The 27,995-nt window shown below is 44.2% G+C and overlaps 4 protein-coding genes across 6 annotated transcripts; 2 read left to right on the top strand and 2 right to left on the bottom strand.

Annotated features, from left to right (window-relative positions):
- Nucleotides 1-3,995: 3,995 nt before the first annotated feature.
- lrit3b (leucine-rich repeat, immunoglobulin-like and transmembrane domains 3b) lies at nt 3,996-8,140 on the bottom strand. 2 transcript variants are annotated; one of them, XM_040200574.2, is made up of 6 exons: nt 7,856-8,140; nt 6,987-7,361; nt 6,821-6,906; nt 5,226-5,519; nt 5,078-5,137; nt 3,996-4,631 (listed from the first exon to the last, which is right to left on the bottom strand). In XM_040200574.2, exons 1-6 carry the CDS (start codon nt 7,963-7,965, stop codon nt 4,189-4,191), a joined length of 1,368 nt encoding a protein of 455 aa, XP_040056508.1. In that variant the 5' UTR covers nt 7,966-8,140; the 3' UTR covers nt 3,996-4,188. The 2 variants fall into 2 exon arrangements, with proteins under 2 accessions (XP_040056508.1, XP_077945106.1); XM_078088980.1 differs by having other exon boundaries at nt 5,226-5,399; nt 7,856-8,091.
- Nucleotides 8,141-9,283: 1,143 nt separating this feature from the next.
- Nucleotides 9,284-14,422, top strand: fam241a (family with sequence similarity 241 member A). Of its 2 annotated transcripts, XM_078088981.1 has the most exons (3): nt 9,407-9,681; nt 11,182-11,222; nt 12,580-13,820. In XM_078088981.1, exons 1-3 carry the CDS (start codon nt 9,636-9,638, stop codon nt 12,859-12,861), a joined length of 369 nt encoding a protein of 122 aa, XP_077945107.1. In that variant the 5' UTR covers nt 9,407-9,635; the 3' UTR covers nt 12,862-13,820. The 2 variants fall into 2 exon arrangements, with proteins under 2 accessions (XP_040055079.1, XP_077945107.1); XM_040199145.2 differs by lacking the exon at nt 11,182-11,222 and having other exon boundaries at nt 9,284-9,681; nt 12,580-14,422.
- On the bottom strand, nt 14,327-20,265 carry jkamp (jnk1/mapk8 associated membrane protein). Its single transcript, XM_040199144.2, has 7 exons — nt 20,131-20,265; nt 19,537-19,616; nt 18,546-18,700; nt 17,630-17,836; nt 16,470-16,651; nt 16,303-16,379; nt 14,327-15,380 (listed from the first exon to the last, which is right to left on the bottom strand). Exons 1-7 carry the CDS (start codon nt 20,132-20,134, stop codon nt 15,162-15,164), a joined length of 924 nt encoding a protein of 307 aa, XP_040055078.1. The 5' UTR covers nt 20,135-20,265; the 3' UTR covers nt 14,327-15,161.
- Nucleotides 20,266-21,629: 1,364 nt separating this feature from the next.
- gpr135 (G protein-coupled receptor 135) lies at nt 21,630-27,359 on the top strand. Its single transcript, XM_040199142.2, has 3 exons — nt 21,630-22,068; nt 22,861-23,089; nt 23,777-27,359. Exons 2-3 carry the CDS (start codon nt 22,974-22,976, stop codon nt 25,119-25,121), a joined length of 1,461 nt encoding a protein of 486 aa, XP_040055076.1. The 5' UTR covers nt 21,630-22,068; nt 22,861-22,973; the 3' UTR covers nt 25,122-27,359.
- The last annotated feature ends 636 nt before the right edge of the window (nt 27,360-27,995 follow it).

Here is a 27,995-nt window from a genome sequence, read left to right as displayed (position 1 = left end):
TCCCTACAGTGAAGCATGGTGGTGGCAGCATCATGCTGTGGGGATGTTTTTCAGCGGGAGGAACTGGGAGACTAGTCAGGATTGAGGGAAAGATGAATGCAGCAATGTACAGAGACCTCCTTGATGAAAACCTGCTCCAAAGCGCTCTGAACCTCAGACTGGGGCGACGGTTCATCTTCCAACAGGACAACGACCCGAAGCACACAGCCAAGATAACAAAGGAGTGGCTTCGGGACAACTCTGTAAGTGTCCTTGAGTGGCCCAGCCAGAGCCCTGACTTATGACATGCTTTCGGCCAATGATTCGATTTATTCACTGCCATGTATATTGGGATAATAGCACTTGCCCCGAAAGATAGCATAGTCCGACTAAGCAAAGATTCGAATTATACCATCATGTAAACACACTGACATCTTCAACACCTTCCTGGAGACATGCCACGTACCAGCCTGCTTCAAGGCCTCCACCATCATCCCTGTTTCCAAGAAGCCCAGGATCACAGGACTCAATGACTACAGGCCCGTCGCCCTGACCTCTGTAGTCATGAAGTCTTTTGAACGGCTAGTCCTGACCCACCTGAAGTCCCTCACCGACCCCCTCCTGGACCCCCTGCAGTTCGCCTACAGAGCCAACAGGTCTGTGGACGATGCTGTCAACATGGCCCTGCACTACATCCTCCAGTCTCTGGACTCCCCAGGAACCTACGCCAGGATCCTGTTTGTGGACTTCAGCTCTGCCTTCAACACCATCATCCCGTCTCTGCTGCAGGACAAACTCTCCCAGCTGCACGTGCCCGACTCCACCTGCAAGTGGATTACAGACTTCCTGTCTGACCAGAAGCAGCATGTGAAGCTGGGGAAACATGTCTCAGCCTCTCGGACCATCAGCACCGGTTCCCCCCAAGGCTGCGTTCTTTCCCCTCTGCTCTTCTCCCTGTACACCAACAGCTGTACCTCCAGTCACCAGTCCGTCAAGCTCCTGAAGTTTGCGGATGATACCACCCTCATTGGACTGACCTCTGGTGGGGATGAGTCCGCCTACAGGTGGGAGTCTGACCATCTGGTGTCCTGGTGCAGTCAGAACAACCTGGAGCTCAACGCTCTAAAGACAGTGGAGATGGTTGTGGATTTCCGGAGGAACAGAGCCCCACCCTCCCCCATCACCCTGTGTGACTCCCCCGTCACTATTGTGGATTCCTTCTGTTTCCTGGGCTCCATCATCACCCAGGACCTTAAGTGGGAGCTGAACATCAGCTCCATCACCAAGAAGGCTCAGCAGAGGTTGTTGTTCTTCCTGAGGCAGCTGAAGAAATTCAACCTGCCAAAGACGATGATGGTCCACTTTTACACGGCCATCATCGAGTCCATCCTCTGCTCCTCCATCACCGTCTGGTACGCTGCAATCACAGCCAAGGAAAAGGGCAGGCTGCAGCGTGTCATCCGCTCTGCAGAGAGGGTGATCGGCTGCAATCTGCCGTCCCTGCAGGACTTGTTCGCTTCCAGGTCTCTGAAGCGAGCTAAAAAGATCATAGCCGACCCCTCTCACCCCGGACAAAACCTGTTTGTGCCACTTCCATCTGGCAGGAGGCTGAGGTCCATCAGGACTAAGACCTCCCGCCACACAAACAGTTTCTTCCCGTCGGCAGTTGGGCTCATCAACAGAGCCGGTCCCCTACTGTCTGACATTCCACTGGTCACTCCCCTTCATACTGCACATGTCACTTTAACTGTAATTTCTCACTCGTCACTTTGTCGTCACTCGTCACTTTGTCACTTGTTCGATAGTGCACTTTATTTTTTTTAACTTTTTTTTAAACTTTTTTAATATTTTTAGTTTTTAACTAACTTTATTCTTATTTTATACTAACCCATAGCCTTATTCTACTAACCCATAGAATTAGCATTTCATTTTATTTTATTACTTGTGCACTACTGTCTTGTTGTCTATTGTTACTCTGTCTACTGTCACGCACCAACCGCCAAGACAAATTCCTTGTATGTTTGACATATTTTGGCAATAAATGTTTCCTGATTCCTGATTCCTGATGTGGCCATTATATCGCTCTGTGGCAGGTCTTTGTTCGTGAGACAGCCATAGGGAAAGACAGGGATATAGTAATCTTTCAGGTCAATCCTCCATCGTTTACCATATATCCATCCCCTCCCTCCTGGAAAGTCTCTGAAGGGCTGGGGAGAGGTCTCAGACGGCGACAGTTTCTGCACACTACCTCCTCTGTCTAGAATCGGCGTGACTCGGCCTTGGCGTGTCTCCTTGCTTAAATCCCAAAGCAGACTTTGTCCAGCTACTCTCATCATTCAGCTTCAAGCCACACTGTTTCCAGGCTGAAGTTCTGGTAGAGTTCTGACATTATTCTTGTTGTTGTAGGCCTCCGGTGTTGGAACTATAGTGAGGATTTGCCTGCCAATGATGAGCTGAGCTGGGCTCATGCCTGTAGGTTAAAGTGGGGTTGATCTGTAGACAAAGATAGCTGTTTGTTTTAGAATATGTTTGGCAGTCCGCAGAGCTCTTTCTACCTCCCTGTTTTCTTGAGGGTAGTGAGAGATATGCCGGAAATCATACTCCTTAGAGACCTTCATGAAAGCTCTGCCTAACTATTGGGCACCATTGTCTGTGACGAGTTCAATTGGCAATCTATCTAGCAAAGATGTTCTTCAGCTCAGCTCTCGTGGTTTCCCCTGACATGTGATTGAGGTTGGCTATTTCTATGTATCGTGAAAGATTCTCTTGGTGGTTCTGTTCATATTGTTGATATTGATCAGAGGTTCTTTTTTCTGGGTCATCTTGGACTCCTGACAGTCCTTACACATGCTGGCAGCATCCTGGGTGTGCTTGCTTACTCAAGGCCACTACATAGTACACTTAGCCAGCGCCCGGCACTTCACTATGCCTTGATGTCCATCATGTATGCACTGTAATATCTCAGACCTCATCATTCGTGGCACTACTATTCTACGTTCTACCTACTGGGCTGCCATATTTGGTTACACCAGCTTTTAGTTATGGTATATTTCTCAGCACTTTAAAATTATTTTCTGAAATGGCAAGTAAAATCTGCCTCTGTATCGACTTTAAGGTCAAGTTTGGCAGTGGCAGTTTTACCGTCCAAGCCTTGTTATGCAATTATAATTAGCTTATTATTAGTCACATGAGTATTGCTGACACCATTACTTCCTCTGTTAATATTGTTAGTCTACTACATCCACTACAGCTTTTATTAATAGTAGACATTTTAAATCAGTATGTGGCTGAGAAGGTCATTGACATCAGCTAGGCCTTTGCAGCTGCACCCTCAGACATGAAATCCACACCCATAAGTAGACCTCAAGGGGAGAGGAATTCGTAGGAGTTCCTTAAAATAACTTCCCTACATGAGCAAATGTGTGTATTTTTCACCTCAGTAAGGCTAGAGCTTTCCAGCTCCCTCACAGTGATATTCAAATGTGGTTCATTCTCAGGAGAATGTAGAGCAAGTCTTAAACAGCTGGATTTGTTCTTTTTCTCTTCATACATTACATGAAAAACATGCTCTTGCCCAGCAACATATTGTATCTGCTGATGCCCCCTACTGGTCAGCTTCCACTGAGACGTGAACTCATGAACTGTAGAAGGAAGTGGCAAAACGCTCTGGCGCGATAAGTAGGTGTAACGGTAATGGTGGGAAGCAGTAATGGGGGTCAATGTCAAATTACACGGGGTTGCTTTCTTCTCCATGAGGGACTGCACGTTTCTGCGAGCTTGTAACCAGGCTGACGGGAAGCTGAGGCTGTGAAACCCATTTTTGGTTCAGATGCATCAACATTTAATATATCAGAGACGATTTTAGCATCTTTTTTGGTGACAGGGTTGAAGATGGCTGACAAAATAAAAAAGGGGCCTTATCTTGCAAGTTAGATCGGACTGCAGGCTGGTAGTTGTGTAAGCCCAAACTCCAGGTTTCAAAACATTCTTTTAGAAAACCATAGAAATCAAAGAAATCCTGTGGCACATTTTATTTTTTATAAAAAGTTCAAATGACAGGATACCGAGTCAACAAACGGAAAAGGAAAGTAAAACTAACAAGGGAGGTTAACAAACAATTGTATTGTTTTACAGCTTTATTTTCTGTATGTTGTCGAAGTCAAGCAAGTGACACATCCAAACCAACTTCAATGTATCTCAACCAATTTTCTATGTCGATGGAGCAGTTGTAGAGTTTTTCAGGAACACAGACTCGGACTTGACAGATGTTAGGGTCTTTGCATCTGTTAAGATAGTTTTGCGCTTTTTAACATACTTGTCTTTTGGGGAAAGATTGGGAATCGTCTGGGTCTTATTATTGGACGATGCCATATTTCTTTGGAGTGTCTGATTGTCCTGTACTGAGGGGGCGTTGGTAGGAGTCTGGTTGGGCTTCCTGTATTTTGACGATGGTTTGGGTGGAGTCTTTTGGGACTTCTTTTTTGGAAGACGGAATAGTCTCGAGACACCAACCACCCTGAGTTTTATGGGGGCTTCCGATATCCCTGCCATGTTCCGTGCCTGGCAGCGGTATTCTCCGGCATCCTCGTATGATAACCCGTTCAGTATGATTATCGACCAGCGAACGCCCACCTGAGGTGATTGCTGCATAACTGAAACATAAAAAAAGTTCCACAATCTTACCTCAGTACACTTTGCTAGCTCCCACTAAGTACAGCCCAGAGATTTACACAGGGCCCTGTTCCCTACCCAACGAAAGCTGCTGAAAGAATATTTCAAATATACAAAAAAGGGGTCCACTATTTTTTTTTTAAACCACAATTTGAAAAAATAATTTGAGAACCAATGCCTTAGATCTCAAAGAGTTATGCCAGCTCTCCTGCCTGGCTGAAAATGGAGTATCAGTTTGGCTTCCTCCCCCAGCAAATTGTTTTCATTTGGGTCCAGTTTGACATCTGGTATGAATGTAGCAATTGTGTGGTATAATATTACTAGCTTTTATTTATATTCTAACAACTTGAGCCAATTGGCTGTGATTGATGGAAGATAATATAAATGTAAATTCTAGATATAAAAAAATCAAGATAGCCCTACTTACAGCTCTCCAAATTCCTTGGTAGCTGGTCAGAGTTTTTGAGAATGTCTTGTTTGCAGCAATCTGCAGAGAGAACAAAAACATAACATATCTGATGCTCAGATCTAAGTCACACCCCTTCATCAGCTGAGAGGGACCTGGGACTGCTCACCATTGTATGCCGAGGTCTTGATCCAGGTGAGCGTCGGTGTTGGGTAGCCGGTGGCGTCGCAGCGGAGCATTACGTTGCTGCCCAGTGGAGAGACGACCCTGGTGGCCGCCGGCTGGACTGAAGGCCTCACACAACGGGACAGCTCTGTCTGAGTCAGCAGCATCCCTGACTGACCTGGAGACCAGCGGCATAGCAGCAGCTGGTCCATGAGGATGATAGGACTCCCGAGAGACATGGACAATGACATCACCATGGAGATCTGGCAGTCACACAACCAGGGGTTGTCATGTAGACCTGGACATTCATGACAAATTAACTCATTTAGAGAATTCTCGTGTTTGTGTCATAAATTGGAAACCTTGTTTGAATAGAAAGGTTAAAATAAGAGGTGGTGACTGTGATGTCTGCATACTGTATGTCAGGCAGTTTGCTTGTCACACACACGCCAGTTCAACATGTCGTAGGGATGTAGGGGAGCGTAGAGGCCTGCATGACCACCCTAAAATACATGTAATAATTGTGGCGGGAAAGAAGCTTCACCCTGTTTTTCATCGGTTATTTACTAATATTTCAGTTTATATTTCTAGTACATGGAGAAATTTGGCTTGCAGAAGGTTGGAGCTTTTCAGAGTCAATGCAGTGTTATCTCATCCCATAATATTTTCCTTTTGGGAAGATCTTTTTCCATAATTGAACCAGAAGGTTCTTCAGTGACGTATAAGTTTAAGCAGCAAATGGTTAGAAAAAAACATCATCCTTTGGCCTGAAATAAGTAGGCTTGTCAAAGAACATATCGTTGTGTGACTCAGTGTAGTAGCGTCAAATGGCATAAACACGAATGATGGCAGAGTGATAGTCTGCGTTTGTTGGGGCACTGCTCATAATCCATCACATGGACCCTTGACGACCCCCAATCAATGGAGTCTGTGAGTATCTAAACTGTCATCAATGCTGCTGAACACAGTTTGACTGAAAAATAACATATGTGAAATAGGAGTGAAAAAGAAAATCGAGTTTTATCCAATATGTGGAGATTGTACATCAACACACACAGGACTTTTACTCAGGAGACCGCTGTTTGTGTCCCTTGTAAAAAGTCAACATTGAGTTATTATGCTGAAGTCTTTATACAAAAGATATGTACTATAATATTACAATTTGCGTAACAAGCACACTTTTTTAGAATCCAGAATGTTTTTTTCCTTAACTGAGGTGCTTAATAAGCAGTGCTGTGTGAGGACTTGGGAATGAAATACTGTATGTTAAACACCACTTGATGGTATCTAGTTCGGCACTATCATCGGCACTATCATCATCATATATATCTCATGCCATATCGTAAGGAGCCCACAGCACCCTATTACCCAACTCCTATCCCAGAATGCAGGTTAGCTAACTTAAGCTTACGATAGCTAACATGGACAGGAAAACCGATTACCTCTAACAGTAACTCTTCAACACACATTTACTATGAGACATTCTACATGTCTCATACTGTCAGACTGTCTTGACGTCTTTGCTCGTATAAATTAAAGATAGCTTCTTTAGTCAGCGTCAGTTTATAATGTGTTTCTACTGCCCAAAACATAATGTACCCAAAATTCTTCTTTGCGCTGATCCTCCCTGTTGTCCTGTGATAGGAAACCAAAGGTCAAGCAGCTCCACAGGTAGTATTGTGAGCCTGAGGAGAGAGAAGTAGAGCATAATTCCACTTAATGCTCTGTATCATAAGCTCCATGGCTCCATGCTGTCTGGACACACCTGTTGCTGGACAGGTCCAGGTAGGTAATGTTAGTTAGAAAGAGAGCAGCGTGGGCAGGAAGGCTGGACAGGCGGTTGTTATGGAGACCTAGTGTCTGAAGGCGAGGCATATCCCTAAGTCCCTCCCAGGGGAAGGACGTCAGGAGGTTTCCGTTAAGGCGCAGCTCACGCAGGGCCTTCAGGTTGACAAAGCTGCTGGGGTGGATGGATGTGATGGAGTTGTAAGTTAGCCACAGGAAACGCAGATCCGACAGGTTGTAGAAGGCTGCCCGGGGCACCCTGGAGATCAAGGTCTTCTCCAGACGTAGTTTCACCGTATCAGCTGGGACGTTTGTAGGAATGGCTGAGATTCTTGGATCACTGCACTGCACCGACCTGGGAGGTTAATCACACACGTGTAAGTCTGGACGGATGAACACAAAGACGTCTGTTTTCTGAGCGAGGCACTATTTGATCATATTCAAGCTTAGTACTGTGTAAAGATGACATAAAATATGCAAATACATCCGCGTGAAATCTCACACACCATTTTACAATGGTTAATTATAGTCACTGTCACTGCCAATGTTATTTGCTATTATCCAAACAATGTAAACTAATGTTAAATCTTTCTTTTGTATTATGGGATGCTATTTATTGTAAACATATTTACATTTAACAAATGTTGTGAATCATGATTTCACGGTGTTGGCTCCTTAGAACTTCAATTATGAAGGCAAATTGATGTCAAAATCCAGAGCAAAAATCATGCGAGCGTGGAAACATTCGCAAGCAATATTTAATAAATTAAAATATAATGCGCTGCAACAAAAAATATCTTGCACAAACACAAATACACAGAGATGAGAATGAAATCAGCATCACTCGACCTGAGCGCTGCTGCTCCACTGTCCCCAAACGTGCAGGCGCACAGAGCTGGACAGGATTGGACCGTCAACAGATGGGACTGCAAGATGTAAACCAGGCCCAGCAAATACATCCTTCATCAGGCAAACCATATAGCCAGACAGGCACTTTGTAGCTCCATATTCCCAGTCTTCTCCAATCGGAGGTTCGTGTCCACTGTGCAGTGTGAAACTGAATCCCAGATTAGCTGGGATTACACTATTTACAAATGGAGTGTAATCCCAAGGCCCGCTGTCAGAAGAACAAATCACAACATCAATCACGGGCCTTTTTGGGGGCTTAAAGGACAATTTCATGGCAACAACCCACCATGTATTGTGTTTCAAACTGAGCATTGTACATCATACATAAAAGTGTTATGAGCTAAATATACTATAGAATCCAAGTATATTACAAAGGGAAAAAATACAATTTGAGTCCAACAGCATTTAACATATGAATATTTTTTTATTGCTTCAATAATTTGTAAAGACAACGTTTTACTGTGCAGTTTAAAAAAATGAATCTTATTTTTAAACTGGAAGTGACATCATCAAACATGTGATGTGAGGATATACGAATTTGAGGGTGCTGACCCTCGGTTCCATGCAACCTTTTCCCTTTAATCCCCTCCTAATCTCTGCCACCAATACCATCACTTATTTTATTATTGAGTGTGGACTGGAAGAACTATGGAATGCCGTTTTAGTCAAAATTAAATAAATAAATAAATAAATACATAAATGAATAAATACATAAATACATTAAATATGCATTTGAAATCTTTCGGTGGTGCTCAATCAGTCTTAAACAATTTAAAACTTCGTCGTCTATGTATACATCTTGAAAGAGCACTTATCCGCCCTAGTATTTCCAAAAACCCCTGTGTATGTGTCAAAATCGTATCTGCAGAAAACCCATGTTGAGCGATTTGATCTGCTAATGCTAGCATGCTACCTCGGAGCCCACCGATGTCTTCCATTATGTCAACACTCACGTCCCTTAGCCAGCCTTTTTTTGCACACGGCTCTGTTGTCTGTTCTGAATGTGAGATATAGCCACGCCCCCTGATTTGCATATAAGAACGTGAAATGTAAAACGGCATTATGAAATAAAAGTCTCTGGAAATGAAAAGTGGCATTATGAAATAAAAGTACCATGAAATGAAAAGTGGCATTATGAAATAAAAGCACCATGAAATAATTAAATGTATTTAATATTTATGTATTTATTGCCTCATTTATTTATTTCATGATGTTTTTCAAATGCATATTTCATGTATATATGTATTTATGTATTTATTTAATTTTGACTAAAACGGCATTCCATAAAGAACAACCCACTCAGCACTTTCATTATTTCTGACATCATGTAACACGACTATAAATGTTACATCAAAAAGACGAGGAAAAGGGACAGCTGTCACATTGTTTTCCATAAAAAATCAATTTCGAGTAGAAGAGCCCCGACGGACCTGCCGAGAATGACGGTTCTCTTGGCGCGCTGCGCGTTCCCGACACAACCGCGGGAGTTGCCGTTCGAGCTCCAGCGGATGTGTCGGGAACGCGCGGCGCGCGGCTCCAGGCGGACAGTACTGGGAGCGCGTGCGTGCTGTCATTCACTCAACTCGCATGTTTTGATTCCCGGGAAGTTCCCGTCCGTGGACTAAAGTGGCGAGATGTCCACTGTGACGCAGCCCGCTAGCGACCGGCAGGCTGCTCGTCGACGGGAAGACGAAGAGCCGACGACGGACTCCCAGAGAAGATGGCTTCCTCCTCAGCCAGAGCCCGGACGGACGGCGTCACACCGGGTAAAGAGAAGTGCTCCAACGGGCGGGTCACGCGACCTCCTCGCTGACCGGGCCGCGCCGACGGGCGGCGTTAACGCTAGCGGGGCAGGACTTACCGGAGATAAACCAGCTAAATCACATATAAGTTACCGACTTAACGTTACTCCTCTTCAGTTATGACAGCTTTCAGTTCAGTGTCCCACGACTCCTCCTGCGACGGAGAGGAGGGTTTCAAACCCGCCGGGATTTAACGTTAAGTTAACCTAGGCCTGTAAGAGGCTCCATGATGGAACTGATCATTAAACAGTTATTCACACATCTCTTCATCTGAAATGCACTTTCTACTAAGTCTATGAACTCGTGTCGACTTTTAAATGAACCGCGTTTTCTATGAAGTTGGGGTTATTTCCTCATCGGGTGCATGAGAGTTATATCTTGTAATCATTTGCTGGTTTAACGACCTTTGACTCAAGCCCTCAATCACACCGATGTATCAGGGAGTTCTGCACACACAGGGTTGTGTGTCCCCATGTGTCTGGGGGCCGTTGTGCACAGGTGGAGTGTATGTATAAATATACATCAGAAAGCTCCCTTTCAGTGAGGAGGTGAATCATTACTCCGTCATCGGGATTGGAGCCCACCGTGGGATGTCTGAGTCGGTTCCATCACACATAGGGGGCCAGTGGCGCCGAAGGCCAGAGAGATGCCTTGTCATCAACAAGTTAGAAAAGACAGCGAGACCCGTTTATTTGTATAGCACATTTCAACACAAGGCAAAGTGCAGTACAGTTTAAGAAATACAATACCGTAGTGAAATGCAATATCTTTGAATCTGGTTCAATTAAAGCAGACGCCAACAGAAAAGTCTCATAATTTGAAGCGGCTAAAAGTCTCAGACGTGTATTTTGCCCCTAAACCATTCAGTGCTTTAGTACAGACCAATGGCCGGATTGTTGGACAGGAAGGCAGAGTAAAGACCTCAGAACTGGAGGGATGTGATCAACTTTCTTGGTCTGAGTGAGAACTCGAGCTGCAGAGTTCTGATTGACTTTCTAGAGAGACCTGTGAACACACTGTTAAGATAGTCCAGTCTACTGAAGATGAATGCAAATATTTCCCCATCCATATATTTTTTAGGTGAGAGGCTGATTTTATAATTGTCTTTTTATGGCTGATCATAATGAGTTAATCCATAACTACACCTAGATTTCTGCTTTGTTTGTGTTTTTTAATATGGTTTATCCTTGTCCACTACTTCTCTCTGTTTAAGTGAAGAAAATTCCAGCAAGCCCAGTCTTTGATTTGTTCACTGGCTTTATCCAAACCCTAGGTTTACAACTTCAGATGACAAGAAGAAAAACATAAGAAAAAAATATAAGAAAAAATATATGAAATGTTTAACTTTAAAAAAGATATATATATATATATATATATATATATATATATATATATATATATATTGCGCAGGTGTCCCCCTGTTATAATGGCAGGAGAAACACTGACATTGGTATATTGTCTCAGGTACAGCAGCTGCTGTCACTGGAGGGTTTGTGGAAAGTAAGGCACGTATATTGTTATGGTTATTGTTCTTGGTTATGATGTCACAGAAGAAGGGCTGCCTTGCATTTCTCAGTTCTAAATGATAATATAATACTTTTTTATAAAGCCATGAGAATGTTTAGACACTTTGGTGATGATTAGGTGAAGAGTCCTGTCACGCGCTGTGTCAGATCATATCAAGGACACCACATGGTTCTATTGGCCCTCGGCCCTGGGGATTATCAACAGGGATATTAAAATTTACCAACAGTTACGACACAGTCAAGATCACTACAGATTGTAGACAGCAGTCCTGTAAACTCATCAAAGAAGATTGCACAGACTGTATGTGGTCTATAAATGTTTAGGAATAAGGCTCAAAAGTAATTCAGAGACACGTATTTTAAAAAGTAAGATGACCAAAGTACATGCATTGTAGAAAATGATGAAATAAGATGGCACCTCCTGGAACAGATGAAGTGTGGTGAAAATAAAAGGGTTCACAAGCTGTTTTTTGCAACATCCATACAAGGCTTTCATATAGAGGCCTAATACAGCTTGTATGATGAGGTGATAATCAATTATTAACACTGGTCAGTAAACACTCCAAGCCTGATAAGTAGCCCACTTAAGTCTGAAATGTAGTGACATCACTTCTGGTCAGTGCTCTTTGCGAGGAATCGGCCACTAAAAAAAGAATCGGCTCTCTTTTTTTAACAATGCATTCTGGGAATTGCCCAGGCAAAAAATGCGGAAGTCACTGTAATTACTGGTTGATACAGTTGTTACACGCGGAAACTGTGTAGCCCATTATTGTTAGGCTGATTTTATTTTTACACGTCATGGCGAAGCGGCCATCGGCCGGAGCTACTTGTCTTACGTGTGTTCTGATTGAGTCATGGTTATAACTTCATAACAACAATGAATAACCAACAACAAACACTCTTTAACAGGGTAAAACACCACGACCCAACAGCTTGTGACACATACACAATTTGTAACACTAATAATTGTACATTTAACGAACTGCATGCTATACAGGTCACAACAAGAAGTAACTCTGCTGCTACACGAAAACACAGAAAAGAGCAAAACAGGAGGAACAACGAGAGACCAGAGATGCACCAACACAACTTGTGCCCAAGAGAGGAGCAGTGTCTTTTTGTAGTGTTTTTGGTTTTGGAAAATCCGACGTAAATTATGTTAGATCAGAAAACGATTTATTGCAGTCTGTCAAGTCTCTGGTGGGAGAAGCTGTCTAAATACCGTGATATGGATTTTTGGCCACACCGTGCAGCGGTATAATGTTCTAGGCATGTCCTAATAAAGGTTTTATTGGTTCAAAGTGAACCAATACCAATCTGAACCTCGTCCCCACAGGTTGATGGCAGTCGGATCCGCGATCCCGCCACCTGGTGGCCCCACGTGGACGACCCCACCACCAGGGAGCCTCGGTTCGACGACTGCGAGCGCATGGGCAACCTGTTCGGGACGCTCAACAAGTGCCTGCGGCGGATGGGCTTCGCCCAGATGTACTTTGGGGAGAAGATCGTGGAACCGGTGGTGATTGTGTTCTTTTGGATGCTGCTCTGGTTCCTGGGAATCCAGGCCCTGGGGCTGGTGGGCACCGTGTGCATCATCATCATCTACATCCAGAAGTGAAGAGGGCGGAGGGGCGGAGCCTGCTGTTTTTCTTTGTTTGACGCTTTGAAGGTGTGCAGGACCTCACGCAGTGGGTCTATGCTTTTAGAGGTATGGAGGGCGGGGAGTGGTGCTTGCTCCAACAGGTTTCTTGAAACGATTCAAAGCGCTACTTTGGAGTGATAGCATTGATCAGCTGAATTAAAGGAACACATTGTCTCTCAGGAACCATCTCCATCTTCTCTAACATGCAGGTTGTTAATGTTGCGTTCACACAAATAGATATGACTCCAATAAGCAATCATAACGCACTGTAAGATCTATGCGATAGATACAACATACTAATGGCTGATGTAGGAGCTAATGCAGTGTTTCCCCTATCTTCATGTTAGGCGGCACACAGACACTGAGCGCACACACAGGTGAGCACACTCCCCGCGGTGGAGAAACGACGATTTCCGAATTCCAGCAGCTATTCCCATCCAGTCCTGCGTCGAGATGAGTGATAGCTGTGCAGAGCGATGCCCAGGAACAACCTGGTTCTTTCTGCTTATCACTTCTAGATAAGTCAAGACGTGACATTTTAATACTTGATCGGAGTCATTAAGGGTCACAGGAGCGGCTTTACAACATATCCCTTCCTAACAACTTTTCACAATTACATGATTTAGTTATTCAAAGGCTTTTATTATTATTATTTATTATTGAAGTGGCGAAAATCCAGAACCTTTTGTTTTCATCAGAAGTAACTTAACACAGCCCTCCACGTTAGTGGAGTACCGTTGTTCATTAGTCATATCACATCTTACTCACCATCCTCCTCCGGCTCAGGGTTTAGTCTGAAGAATCCTTAATCGAAGATGTAAAGCTGAATCAGGACACTTATCAAACTGCAGCAGGAGCGCGACCCAGTCTCCTCCGAGTCACCCTCATATCCATGAGTTTTTATTGTCGAATAAAAACGTCATGATTTAATTTCACAACAGTTGCATTGTTTTCATTAGACGTCGTCATGGTCTCAGGTGTCACCTACATACAGTATTTCCCTCTGGTGATGCAAGGCATCCAGGCAAACTGCCCCCACACTGAGCTGTGGTCCTCACGCGAACTTTGAAGTTCACTACCAGTGTAAGCGTCTCCCAGGGCATGTGTCCTCCTACTGAGAAACCAATCCTCAGGGATTGTTATGAAGGGGTTGGCACTGCCGCCCTACAGAAGAGACCGTGATGATTAAATGGGAACCATGTCACATTCTTGGTTCTGTATCAGTTTCTCCACACGTGTTACCTTGATGTCTCAAAGAGGGAGTTTTGTCAGAGTGACTTGTGCGAGATGTTTTGCTGGTAAGACTTGAGTTGGAAGTCAGACTCCAGCGCATCATTCAGCAAAATAAACATATGAACCTCATGTTTGTTTTCTCTATGCGCGCACACACTTCATTTACTGTATTAATTCCATTTAACAACAAAGAAAAATCACAATCAAATATTGCTGTCAGACTTTATTTTTGATGGTTTTCAAATACTGGCTCTGGAAAATGCCAAACTAATGAGAGGAGCCAATAAACAACGTGAGGGAATGAGTGATGTCTCATTGCTTTTTGTTTGACATTTATGAGAATAGCTCAAAGTGCTCATGCTAGGTTTCGCTCACGGGTACAAACTTCAAATCCTACTTCAACATTCGAACATTAACAGTTATTTACATGACCAACGTGTCTGCATAAGCCAACAGAAGCACAATATCAGTTATTTTACTTTATGTACACACAATTAAGTTGAGTAAAATACAAAGAAGTGACACTATTTACAGGTTTACCCTCAGCTGAGTTCGTGCCTCCCATGTGTATACACACACACACGGTTTGGACACACCTTCTCCTTCAATGGTATTATCCTAGTTGTTTACCACATAATATATATGTTCCTACATAGCTTTGATGTCTTTAATATAGAAAAAACATTGAATGAGAAAGTGTGTATTTATCGAGTGGGGAAATCTTGAGACAATATATTCAGATTTTCAGATTAGTTTCTCCACCAACTTTGAAAGAAAAAAATAGACCGCAAATAACAAGACAGCTGTGACTGGCCCACTAATGAGTTCAAAATGGGCCGAAGCTAGAAAGCCCAACCCCAACATATTAAACACACAGCCCGGCCGTGCTGTCACAGCTGCTGCAATACTGACTTACTCTGAATGAAGATGGATATCACTAACTGTGAGTGAGAAGCGAGTTTGTACAGTAAACTACATGAATAAACCGATCAGAGAGCACCGGCCTGTTTAGAGATCGCTGATGGAACCTGCTGGGAGCAGAGTCAGTGTCCGCTACCGCCCTCAGACAGGATGCGGTTGGGCTCCGTGAACTTGGCGGTGGCGATGTAGAAGAGGGCGGGGCCCGGCACCAGGGCCAGCAGCGGCAGGTCCTGCTCCAGCTTGTCCAGTCGGGAGATGGAGACAATGCCGTACGCGTGGAGCAGCCAGTGGCTGAACAGGACCACCAGGCGCTTCTTCTTGGCAGTCAGGTTCTTAAACGACTGGGGATGGTGGAGGGGGGGAGACAGGTCAGAACTAATCATTCCTCCAATAAACATAAGCAGTGGACGGTTTACAATCACATTGACCCTTGTCTTCCGTTTGAAGACATCCTGCACTGAGGGACGTTTTCAATGAATCGTCCAACAAAGGGCAAACTAGCCGGGCGGCTCATAAGAAACAAAACACATTTGTACGTTGTAGTCCATAAACCATCCGTATGGAGAAGCTGATTCCACATCTTTCTCTATCAAGAAGTACAATTTAGAAATGGGGAATGTTCAAAGTCATGCCAAATCCTTGTCCAGCTCCTCCATAGTGTCAGGAAGCTGCATGGCGGGGAAGGTAGGACTCGGGTCGCAGAGTTTTCAAAAAGAAAAGGGACTTTAATTGTCAAAAAGGTTTTCAAAAGCAAAAGGCAAAAAACGAAGACAGGAACCATGAACGAGAACAAGATTGTGGTTGTGGACAGGGACTAGGACTTCCATACAATGAACAATGACACGACAAGTGACAAGAGTCACACATGGCTTATATACACAAGGGAGGTGCAGGTGATTGGAGACAGCTGGGAACAATCATGACATGACAGACAATCACAGCGGACGACAGGACAAGGCAGGAAGTGACGTGACCCAAGGAGAACAGAGGAAGGAAACTACAAAATAAAACCAGACATTAACCCAAACCGTGACAAATAGTTCGGTTTTTGTCCACACATGACCCACACACTTTTTGTATCCCAATGGTGGAACCGGTAGAACATTACCCAGGGTTCCCTTGCTGCCACCTAGAACATTTTTTCTTAGCTCTTTGTCCTAGCAAATCCACTCTACACTTGATGACATCACAAACACCTTGTCAGTGACTTTTGAGGTCCAAACAACTTCTCACCCAAGTACAGCTGATGTTGAGTGCTGTTACCTGTATCTCAGAGGCAGACATGTACACAGCCAGTGTGACCAGAGACAGGACCAGTATGATGTAGGGGAACGCGTAGTCTGAAACAGACAAGCACAGCAGCACCGGTCAATCTGAGCCATTCAGCATTCTGGGTCCCGGGTGAAGCAAGTCACATGGGCAGCACTCACAGAGCAGCCCTCCTCCCACGGCCTGCAGCACGGTGAGGATGGGGAAGAAGTACAGAGCGGCGTAGATGCTCTTGAAGCGGTCCGACTTGCCCAGACCGCACGCTATCTTCTTCACTAGCAGAGGACGCAGCATCATCATCAGCACCAGGCAGAATGCGTAGTAGATCAGCACGATGGTGTAGCTGAGGAGGAGCAATGCACGCTCAGTGAAAAGACAGGAGAGAAATATCAGCAGTCAAGAGTTCTGTGCCAAAAACCAGCAGCCCTGCATAATAATGATAAATACTACCAATCAATATTAAATGTCACATTGTAATCTGTCACCGGTATACTAGCAGCCATCTGGTAGCACCATTAGTTACATTTATACATCTGCAAATACCTCCTGTCATCAGGGTAGGAACGGGTGTTAATGATGACCTGTAGTGTTAAAGACCCTTGAGTGGCTGGAGGAGTTTTTTTTACTCTACTCTGCTATGAATTGTGGACTAACTGATCTGACATGTACCATGACCATATGGACTAGAAACTCTTCATCACGATGGTCATAGGTATTAAGCTAGACTGGTGACATTTCACCTAGGGCTGCACGGTATGCCAAAGACCCACATCACGGTATTAAGTAAGATTCTGACGGTATCCCGGTATATCGCACTATTGCTTTTTCAAGGAAACACATTCAAAACACATTCAGTGGTTATGGTGTAACACCGGTATGAACGGTACGTGAGAAATTCATACCATACGGAAATCTTATACCGGTATACCGTGCAGCCCTAATTTGACCCAACGTTAGGAGCGGTGGCTTGCTACGCAGCACCCAGAGGCCCACATGGGCGATCGGGAAGCAGGAGCGGCACCAACCTCCCGCCTGCTAGCCGCTCTACCTGCTGAGCCACAGACCTCAAAGGCGTGTCACCACTGCAAGGGAGGAGGTGCGATGGGGCTCCACTTTTAACTTGAAGTTAGAGTAGTACAAAAGTAATACAATAGGTAATTACAGATTAAATACAGCATGATAGTACTCTTCAAGATGTTTTTGTACATGACTACTGCAGTGATTTTTTCAGAGCCTGTCACCATACAAACTCTCCTTCACACACACACACACACACACACACTGACTGAAGTTAAGATCTTCCCCCAGCGTCAGGACTCACAGTGGGTAGACGGCCTCCTGGGTGCAGTGCAGTGTGTTGATGTAGTCTGGACTGGGGTTGTACAGCATGGTGTACCAGTCCGACAGCATCTGGACCCGACACGACTGGACACTGAGCTTTCCCACCGGCTCCATGACCAGCAGGGTGACCGCGGCCGACACGCCACACTCCAGCATGGCCGTGATGTGCTGCAACAGGGCGCTCGAACTGCAGCACGCAACACACAGAGCAAAAGGAAGTCATCCTCTGGATGGGATATTTCATGTGGAAACAAAATGGTGAAAACGCTGCCGGTGCTGCGAGGCTACAGACGCCCAAACAGACACCTAATCCGCCCAGTTTACTGAATTTGGTTTGAGCAGTAGTCTGAACTGCAAACACTGTTGGATTTACATGGTGGGAAGCGCTAGTTTTTGTCTACCTGAGAAAATAAACAATCAACACATTTCAATTCAGTTGAAATAGGACATACTTCATCGATCGTGTCAAGTTCATAACAACTGCTTTTAGTTTGTTCTGCTTAAACCCCACAATGTTTTCTGCATTGTGACACAAAATATGCATAATTAAAGAAGCTCCAATCTCCTGGCCTACAGGGACTGCGAGAGTGGAGGGAAATATCCATGCAGTTTCAAAGTGTGAGAAAATGAGTCAATGAGGTGGGCGACGTTAGAGCTGATCCTCCCGTCTCCTGTGTGGAAAGTGTGATGTGTATAAAATGTGCCAAAGCAAGAAAGTGCAAGTGTCACACGTGTGTTACTGCTGGCTACTGGGAACCTCAACTAACAGGACGACATCCAGAAAACAAAGAGGTGGCACTAAACATGACAATATGTCACTCGGTTACCACCAATAACTAATAACGGGTTGTTCATTCTAGTGAAAGCCGAAAGCGGGGACCCCTGTGAGGGCTCACCTCTTCTTCCCGGAGTACCACTCGATGAAGAACCAGTGCAGCACGAGGGGGAGCATGGCCATGAAGCCCAGATAGAGCCAGTCGTACAGCTCGGGGGACTCAGTGCAGCGCTCACACACATTCTGGAGGTTGGCCCGCTCTCCGCGGGGACAAACCTGGCAGGAAAGGCAGAAGCTGAGATAAAAAAGATTGTTTTACATGCTATTCAATGCACTTATTTCTGGTGAAAGATCCCATTTGATAGGTTTATGGACATTATTCTTTCTATAATGGTGGATAAAGTTGCAGATTAGTTTTTGCATTCCCAGTCATATAAACTGCACATAAACTGTTTGAATAAATACGCATCAATTTTGAATGTAAAGATCAATGTCTGACAACTGTGATGATCACAGTTGTCAGACATTTATCTTGCTTTAAAGTAATGCATCGATCAATTCATTTACTGTATTGTGTGTATTGCGCAATGCCGTCTCCAACGTCCAGGATTACATGGAATGGGGTGTATAATTCCTCCAGCCATACATGAGGGGAACCTGATTATTGAGCGTATGTGGTACACAGGGTGACGTTGGAAGCCTCCTCTCGAGCGAGTCGTACCACCCGACTGATTGAGGAAATGGTTCACAGGTTTGGACTGTGATACCAAATGTAAAAAGGTGCAGCAAAACACAATGGGTCAAAATAAATAAAACGTTCTGCAACTAACACAAGCACATTTAAATTTGTTTCCACTTTCCCTTTTGACCCCAGCAATTTAATATAACAGCCACCATATTAATAAGTTCCTGATTTGTGTATTGAAATCACCAAGGTCATTCATTGATTTATTCAAAGCCGTGCCGTCAGGAGCATCACTCTGCCTGTTGACATTCGTCATCCACCTGATGGCACCATGAAGCCTCAGGCCATCAACACGATGGAGAGCCTGAGTGCTTCATGGAGCTTCATACCACCATCACTAACAGACAAGCACAAAACCCATACTCACACCACAGTCTCCCTCCACTGATCCGTTCACCAACATCCTGCCACAGTATGTGCCTGGACATGTTGAGCTTATGGACACGGCTACGGGGACACACAAACACGTGGGAGCATTAGAGTAGACATTTGTTATTATTTAGAAATCTAAACACATGTGTTCCATCCATTCTGAGCTTTCATGGTCCATGCACACGGTCTGCAATACGCTGCCGGACAGGAGTTAACTAATGCACCGGTCAGAAGTCTCTCATCCTCTCACACATTACAGCAATGCTTATTTTACTGAGATAAAGCAGCTCAGCTAACGTTAATGTTTATTTCAATAGAAACGTGGGGCTTTGTGGGACGCGACTGACACAACCACGAGCTGTATTGTTAGCACGTGTTTGTAACCGGCAGAATGCTCGGTGTATCACGGACACACGGGTCGGTGTGTTTGCCTCCATCGCTCCCGCTGACGGGAGAGTCGGTGCTTCGGGATTTTTTTTAGCTGTTAGCTGGCTTCCGGCTGTTTGAGCCCACGGGGGTAAAATGTGCGACGTTACACTCAAACTAACGCTGTCTTTCCATGAAAAAATGTAACAGGAATTTAACTCACCCATTATGCGCCCAATAATGAATCAAACAAGGCCTCGGCTTTACTTTAATTTCATCTGGTGGCTAATTTATACGCCAACCGGAAGTGAAAATGAGCAAAACCGGACATTGCGTGTTGAAACAACTTTATTGAAAGTTACAACAGTGACAGAATATCGATAACATTAAAACAGTAGTCAATGATAAAAGCGGCCCATTTACCAGCTCTCATGAATAAAATCTTGTAAAAAAAATCTAATGATTAAAAAAGAGTAATCAATACTATTTTTATTATTATTTTATTTGTATTAAAATTCTACACTTGGATAAAAAGAAAGACTAAAGTGAGCACATAAAAAATATAAATGCACATACGCATCTATTTTCTCCAGAATGTGGAAGTTAAATGTTATGAACTCATTTGACTAATTTACAATATTTTTTCTCGATTTTTTTAAATAGAAAAAACTGATAACAATAATGGCTTACATCCAGTAGCCTGCATTCATCGTATTGTATGGCTGCGTTATTCAAAATACCTAGCATTATCCACATTCTTAGATATAAATAGATAAACAAGAGTTCTGCCTTTGTACTAAACCTAGATATCCCAGTGTCTGTCTCAGTTATACGATTTGTTCAAATTATTGTTTTTTACTGTTAAAGCCCTGCATTCTCATGGTCTAGGTGTTCCCACTAATGCCGGAATTAACTGTGTAGGAAAAGAAAGAACGAACACCAGGCTTTGAAGCGAATTTACGTAAAAGTGAACTTCACTTCAGAATACTGTATACAAAAATTGACAAAACTTCAAGGCAATATGGTGCAATAATTTTCATTGGTGGAATTACAATTTACATGTCCCTCACGTCCCAAAAGGAAAATGTTGTTATTTCAATAGGTTGTATTGTCCGTGCATTCAGTGACTCTGTCATTCTCAATTTGTATTTCTCACTTAGAAACCGTGTGTCACTAGAAAAAGGTTGTAAAAGGTTGATAGAATTTCCGGACTCTTTCCAATCTCCCGACCACTAAGAGTTCTGTCCACTACATGCTATCAATATCTGTTCACCCACATTCCTACTCTGATGGCAGAGGTCACTATGCAAGGGGCCACCTACGCAATTGAAATGTAACTCAATATTTACACATCATAATGCAATGTTGAAGGCTGCCATTGACCGCTTTAATGCCTGTTCCTCAAGAACATAGAGGGGAAGTGCACCGAGCCGACGTCACTAATTGGCTAACGTTGTTTATTTAGATTTATTTGACTCCAATAGGACATCATACTGTGCTTTATTCAGAATGCTCGTGCTTTGTTGTGCAGCTTCTGTTTTCACGTCTAACTTGTCTACTGGCCCCGGAAATGTCAGACTGATGTGACTATGTCCCGTTCTCAACGCTATCTTTTATAAACACCTTGTTGTGCCATTTTACAAGGGACAGGGATGAAGAAATCTATCACCAGTTACCATGGCAACTGCATCACACGTCACATGAAGAAACAAGCGCGTCCATAACAGGGGGGCGTGGTTTCGGAGGGAGAGCGAGAGCATGGGATTGTAGGTAGAAAGGGCACGAGAGAGGGACAGAGAGAAAGAGACAGACAGAGTGAGACTGAGACACATAGAGAGAGAGATATGCGAGTTGGTGAGCTCGTGCAGATCGCGTCCCCACCTGGGTGGTGTGACGCGGGTCTCGGTCTGTTATGAAGGAGATATAGAGAAGAATAGTCCTAGTTTCCAACAGGGTCCGAGCTGGAGTCTCTTTCCTTTTAGCACAAATGGACTGACTCGGTTCTCCTCGAGAGGCCACACCGTGAGGAGCCTGCGGACCAGCGGGGACCCTCCGTGCGTCCCTGGGGGTCGCAGCCAGAGGGGCCGAGGCGGGACCCGGAGAGCGGGGGGGACGGATGGAGAGGCGCAGCGTGGACGCACCGGTACTAAGTCAGTCTGAGGTAACGGCACGAGGACGACAGGGAGCACGTCACGAGCGAATAACGGCGTTTATGCAAATGTTAGCAAACGTGATGCGACTTTGGCCGTTTTCTCTAACGGAATGTAAACAAATAGCAAACTTCCGGGTTTGTACTTGAACTGCTCCTATGAAGAAACAGTGAGTTTATTTTTATTTGTGGAGGGGGGGGGGGGGGGGTCTTTGTTTGGGAAACATTATGCTAACCCATCAACAGCTGTGGGGTTTCTTTTCATTTTGGGCCAAAGGACATTTTCGAATCACGTCAAACAAATGTTTGTCACAATTCATTGAATTTTTTCGGTTTAATTATTTGCGGTCGAGTTTTTTGCAGTTGTATATTTTAACGTTGAAAAACTTTCAGATACATGATTTCAATGCATAAATATTCAGTGCTAGAAATTCAATCACCTTTTTCTTTCAAAATCCGATGACACAGATTTACTTCTATATTTGTTGAATTTAAATAAATGCAAATGACAAATAAATGTCTAACAAGATAATTACAATGAAACACAAACCAGAGAGTCTGTACACTTGTTATGAGGTTCTCTTGCGTGTCCATGTGCTCTTCGTCCTGAGAGCTGGTCTCTATGGGACATTAATGGCCTACACAATGCAGAGCGGTTACAACAATGGGGCATACTTAGTTTACATATAATCAACCCTAACAGTGTTGTAAAACATTGGGATCCATCATATGTGTTTTTAAAACAGTGTTAGCCCATGGACACCAATTTGACGTCCCATTTTGTTTTCCCTTCACCCATTGGAGAATCTGGAGGAAATGAAAATGACAAATGGAGGAGGAAGTGTTGCATGATGAAACCATCGTGGAATGGCTGTAATCTGAATGGATGACTCCCGTGCTGCTTTCCCGCTTCATTGATGGATTCGCCCATTGGCCCTCCCCTGCGGGGCAGCAGCGGCAGCACCTACATGACTGACCCCTCCGGTCCGAGCTTCACCAACCAGCTGGTCACCCCCTCACCTGCTGTGTCGAGGTAGCTCCCTCAGTCCACCCACTATCCCTCCTACTTTGAAAATCATATTGCACTTTACACATTTGCGTGTGAGTGAATCACTCGAGGTAACCAAGTTATACACAAATTCCACATAATATTTCATAATTTATATATACATACTACATTTAACTGTCGAAATAGAGAAACTTGCTAATTTCAGCAGAGATATGAATAGCTGGTGGAATTCATTTCAGATTTCTAACATGGAGTCGACTGATGGCCATGAAAAAAATAGGATATTGGCTCTTTCCTAAGATCCTCAGAAACGTTTTTCAGTGCAGTGTTGAAGGAGAAAGTCTGTAACCCTTGCGGTCATTATGAAAGCAGTGCCTCATGTTAGCAGTTTTTAGACCCTGCATATAACTACAAATGTTGATATCTTCATCTATTAAGCTCCATGAGAGGGATCGCGACACTCATCCCACTTGGCCCAGGCAGCCCATTAAATGGAGAAAATAGTTTTCGACCATGTTGCGGTGATTTGAAACATAATTGTTGTATGGATTTAGCCAAGTTGCTCTACTGTTCTTTTTGACACCATTCACAATTTAAGAACTAGAATCTAGTATCAAAAAATAAAAAAAATATTGGGATACGATGAAGTGCTCTAAGAACATATAGTGTTGTTATTTTTTGCCACAGTTTCTACCTCTTTCCACCTCTTAGGATTGTTTCCATAGTGACCAGCTTAGTGACCGCCACCACACAGGCCACAGTGGGGAACACAGGAAACCTGACGACTTTCGGAGCTCAACGGGCGAGCGAGCTCGGCCACCAGGCGTCCACCCCGTCGGTGCTGAGCGCCGCCGAGAGTAACTCCGTTCTGCAGGGTGTCGCGGTGGCGACCCAGGCCCTGGTGCTCCTCTTCATCTTCCTCCTCTCCAGCCTCGGCAACTCCGCTGTCGTCGTCGTCATCATCAAGCACCGACAGCTGCGGACGGTGACCAACGCATTCATCATGTCGCTGTCGCTGTCCGATTTCCTCACGGCCATCCTGTGTCTGCCCTTCTCCTTCGTCATGCTCTTCAGCAAGGATGGCACCTGGATGTTCGGAGATCGGCTCTGCGTGGCCAACGGCTTTTTTAACAGCTGCTTTGGGATCATCTCCACCTTGACTATGACTTTGATCTCCTTTGACAGGTACTATGCCATAGTCAGGCAGCCACAGGCAAAGATAGGGCCCCAGAAAGCAACTCAGTTGTTGATTGCCGTGTGGGTGACTGCAGTGATCTTCTCTCTGCCTTGGTATCTGTTGGTCCGAACACCTACGGAAATCCATAAGCGAGGCTTCTACCACTGTATGTACGTGTTCCACTCTGGGACCTCCCGCATGGGGACGGCCTACAGCGTCTGCCTTATCGTGGTGTGTTTTTTACTGCCCTTCTCACTCATGTGCTTCTGTCACTACAACATCTGCAAGACGGTTCGTCTCTCTGAAATACGCGTCAGGCCAGTGACCACATACGCGTATTTGCTGCGATTCTACAGTGAAATGCGAACCGCCACCACAGTTCTGATTATGATCGTCTTCATCATTTTTTGCTGGGGTCCATATTGTCTGATGGGGCTGGTTACAGCCATGGGGGACTACACGTTCAACCCTGCGATGGACACAGTGGCCATCTGGCTAGCCTGGGCCAACGGAGCCATCAACCCTCTGATCTACGCTCTGAGGAACCCCAATATCTCCATGTTGCTGGGGCGGAGCAGAGAGGAGGGCTATCGGACCAGAAACATTGCTGCATACCTCTCCGGCCAGAGCCAGAACCGGGAAATTCGGCTGAACCGAACAGAGAGGATAAGGGACCGCTACGTGAGTCGCGTGGGCGTGAACAATAACAACCGGCTGTCCAGTTCCAGTCCCGGCAAAGCAGGAGGGGGAGGAGAGGTGGCCATGTGGGCCTGTAAGAACCCCGCTGTGTTCTTCTGCCGAGACGCTCAGGCCGACACTGCTACACGAGCCAACTCCACCAGTGCCCCAAAGATGAAGACAGCTGATACCAGCCTGTGACATCCAGGGAGAATGATCAACCATCTGACCATTGGTTTTAATCTCATCTGGATTTGTTTCGACACTAGCGACTGTTGTCACCAGTTTGTAAAAGAAATTGGAAAACTTCTAGTATTTATGTCTGTTTACACTATGTGGGAAGACAATAGCTGGATGTTACTCCGAGGACATCACCTTGTTACCTTACATTGTTACCATACCGTCTTATGGTGTTCCCAATGTTACCTTACATTAGCACTTTTGTAATTCTGTTACATTGTGTTGTCACGTTATTACATTACATTACAGGTCATTTAGCAGACGCTTTTACCAAAGTGACTTACATTACACTTTAAACCCATGGCTTTTTCACATTTTGCCCAGGGAGCAATTAGGGGTTAGGTGTTATGCTCAGGGACACTTCGACTTGAGACATGGGGCAGCCGGGACTCGAACCACCGACCTTGCGGTTCCCAGCACACCCGCTCTACCCCCCTGCGCCACGACGACGTTATTTTGTTACCGTACATTGTTACTGTACATTGTTACGTACATTGTCAGATTATGTTGTTTTCTTACGTTGTTAATTGACAACAGTCCCGATCCTTTTTCTAACCCTTTAGCAATTTGTTTTGTTGCCCACTCTGAACAATCATTGCACGACATTAACATTTTGCATTGTGCCTTTCTGCACACGTGAAGTTTTGCTGAAACCTGCGCTGCCACAATCCTTTCGGGCGACCCAATGCACCGATTGCGGCAACTCCATTCAAATTTTCTCCGGAAAATGTGCTGTTGTTAATGTTAGTTTGACCAGAGCAATAGGGAGGTGCCTGAAATGAACCAAACCTTAACCTGGAGGTTTTAGACCAACAACTGTGCCTATGATGAGTGATACGGTCCATTTTGAAAGTCACCAGTCAACAGGCTATCTAACAGGCTATATTATCTCATGTGAGCTTGTTGCATTTTCATTATGTCTATCGGTTCGCCTGTTGTGGAATTATTCTTATTTTACTTATTCAGCATGAATTTACAACTTATTTTATGATGATTATGTGTAAAAGTGTCTGCTAGATTATGTCTCTAAAGGAATTTGGGTTGCAACCTCACAAATTATGTGCAATATGGAATCTCGTGAGTCTGGGCTGTGTTCGGACTGGTTCAGATCAGCAAGTCTATAACAGCTGTGACAACTTTGTTTTTATGACTGCAGAATTAACTTTATTCTACGTGAATGACTGTAGTATACTCACTTCAGCTTGAAGCTCCACTTGAACGATCCGTTTGATGTCTCATCCTGAAAGCTTTGAATGTGAGTAAACATCAGCGCAGCATTGGAGAGTTGGAGAGAGCTGATTAAAGTTAATTCCAGTTGCAGAGTTGAGTTTATTCTTATGGGCTGGCAGAAACCTTGTCATATAAGAACATGTTTAAGGTGCAACATATCAAACGTTGACTCACATTCACATCTCATTTGCTTATATTAAAAAACATGGTCTTGTATTTTGGTTTCCCACTGAACATTTTACATGCTTTAACTTAAGCCAAGTCTGCTCCGGTTGGTCGCTCTGCTTGGTGCCTGCGTAGCGGTGACGTCACAGCCCTGGCGGCTCGTTTAAAGGCGCAGTTCCTCGAAACAGGTTGTGTGTATTTCTCTCTGTATTTTCTCTGTTTTTCCTCTCTGTATGTGAATGTTTTTAGGGCGTAGGGCGCTGCTAGGGAGGACTTGTAGAGAAGGTCTTCAACCTGGGTTAACCATTCCATCTTATTTCAGGCGGTTGTGCAAAAAGAAAAAAACATTCCAAAAACCTAGTGACTTCGAGACGAGGTCATCTGTGCAATCTGAAATGCAATCTGCTGACTCATTTCTGCAAGCAGGAGAGCAGCGATAGAAGTTTCTAGAGAGGACGCCCTGGCTTCGCTCAAACTCCGGAGCAGCCATGTGAAAGCATAGGAATAAAAGTACAATATGTGCAGTGCTGTTTGATTAGCACGGGCGGGACCTACACACCCACACACACAATTATGTAATTTGTGCTCGCCGATTTTGACATTCATTCGTTGGCTTCACTTCTTGCACCCGGTGCTTGCTGTTTGGGTATTATTAGCGATTTAACTTGAACCGCAGCAGACCTGTTTGTTGGTAAGGCTCATTGTAATCCTATAGTTTGAATGTTGTGCTCATAATGCAGTTGTTTCATTACCGTCTAGTTTCTCCATGTGGGCAGATGGTGTGAAATAAACTGTTTGCGAAAGGTTTCAGTGAATTTATGCAAACTAGACCCATATAACCTGAGAGTCTGGTGTTTCAGATGGAGACAAAAGGACACGTCACTGCTGTGCAACAGCGTGGGATGGAATGTCACCTGCTTTGTAACGCACACACACGGGGAGAGAGAGGGTGTGTGTGTGAGATAGAGAGAGAGAGAGAGAGAAAGAGAGGAGATGTGTGACCTAACACACTGTGATTCATACTGTGAAATTAATCTTTTATTTAGATAGATAGAGATAAAATAAAATAATACATAAATCATATTTTGAAATGTCTTAAAGAGAAACAAATATTCTAAATTTGAATGATTACGTCAAATATATTATACCTGTGATGACAAGTTAGTTAGCCCTTAATGTCCTCACTGAGAAAAATGTAGTAGAAAAAATATTTTTTGCATTATCTTTTAGCTCAACAAAGTAATAGAGATGGCTTAATTAGGTTAAGGTCAATACACTTTTCAATAAGATATAATGACTCAAAATGTGCTCTACCAAACGCAGAGAGTTAAAGGATGATGTGGAGAAATAAGATCCTTTATTTAGCATTCATATGTTGTATGTTCAGTAACAAGGAAATTCAAATGAAAATCAAGAAAAACAAACACTTAAACAGAAGAA

The sequence above is a fragment of the Gasterosteus aculeatus genome, chromosome 15 (genome assembly GCF_964276395.1).
Source record: "Gasterosteus aculeatus chromosome 15, fGasAcu3.hap1.1, whole genome shotgun sequence".
Lineage (NCBI taxonomy): Eukaryota > Metazoa > Chordata > Actinopteri > Perciformes > Gasterosteidae > Gasterosteus > Gasterosteus aculeatus.
The sequence above is the reverse complement of the archived record's forward strand: the minus strand, read 5'-3'. Positions and strand labels throughout refer to the sequence as shown.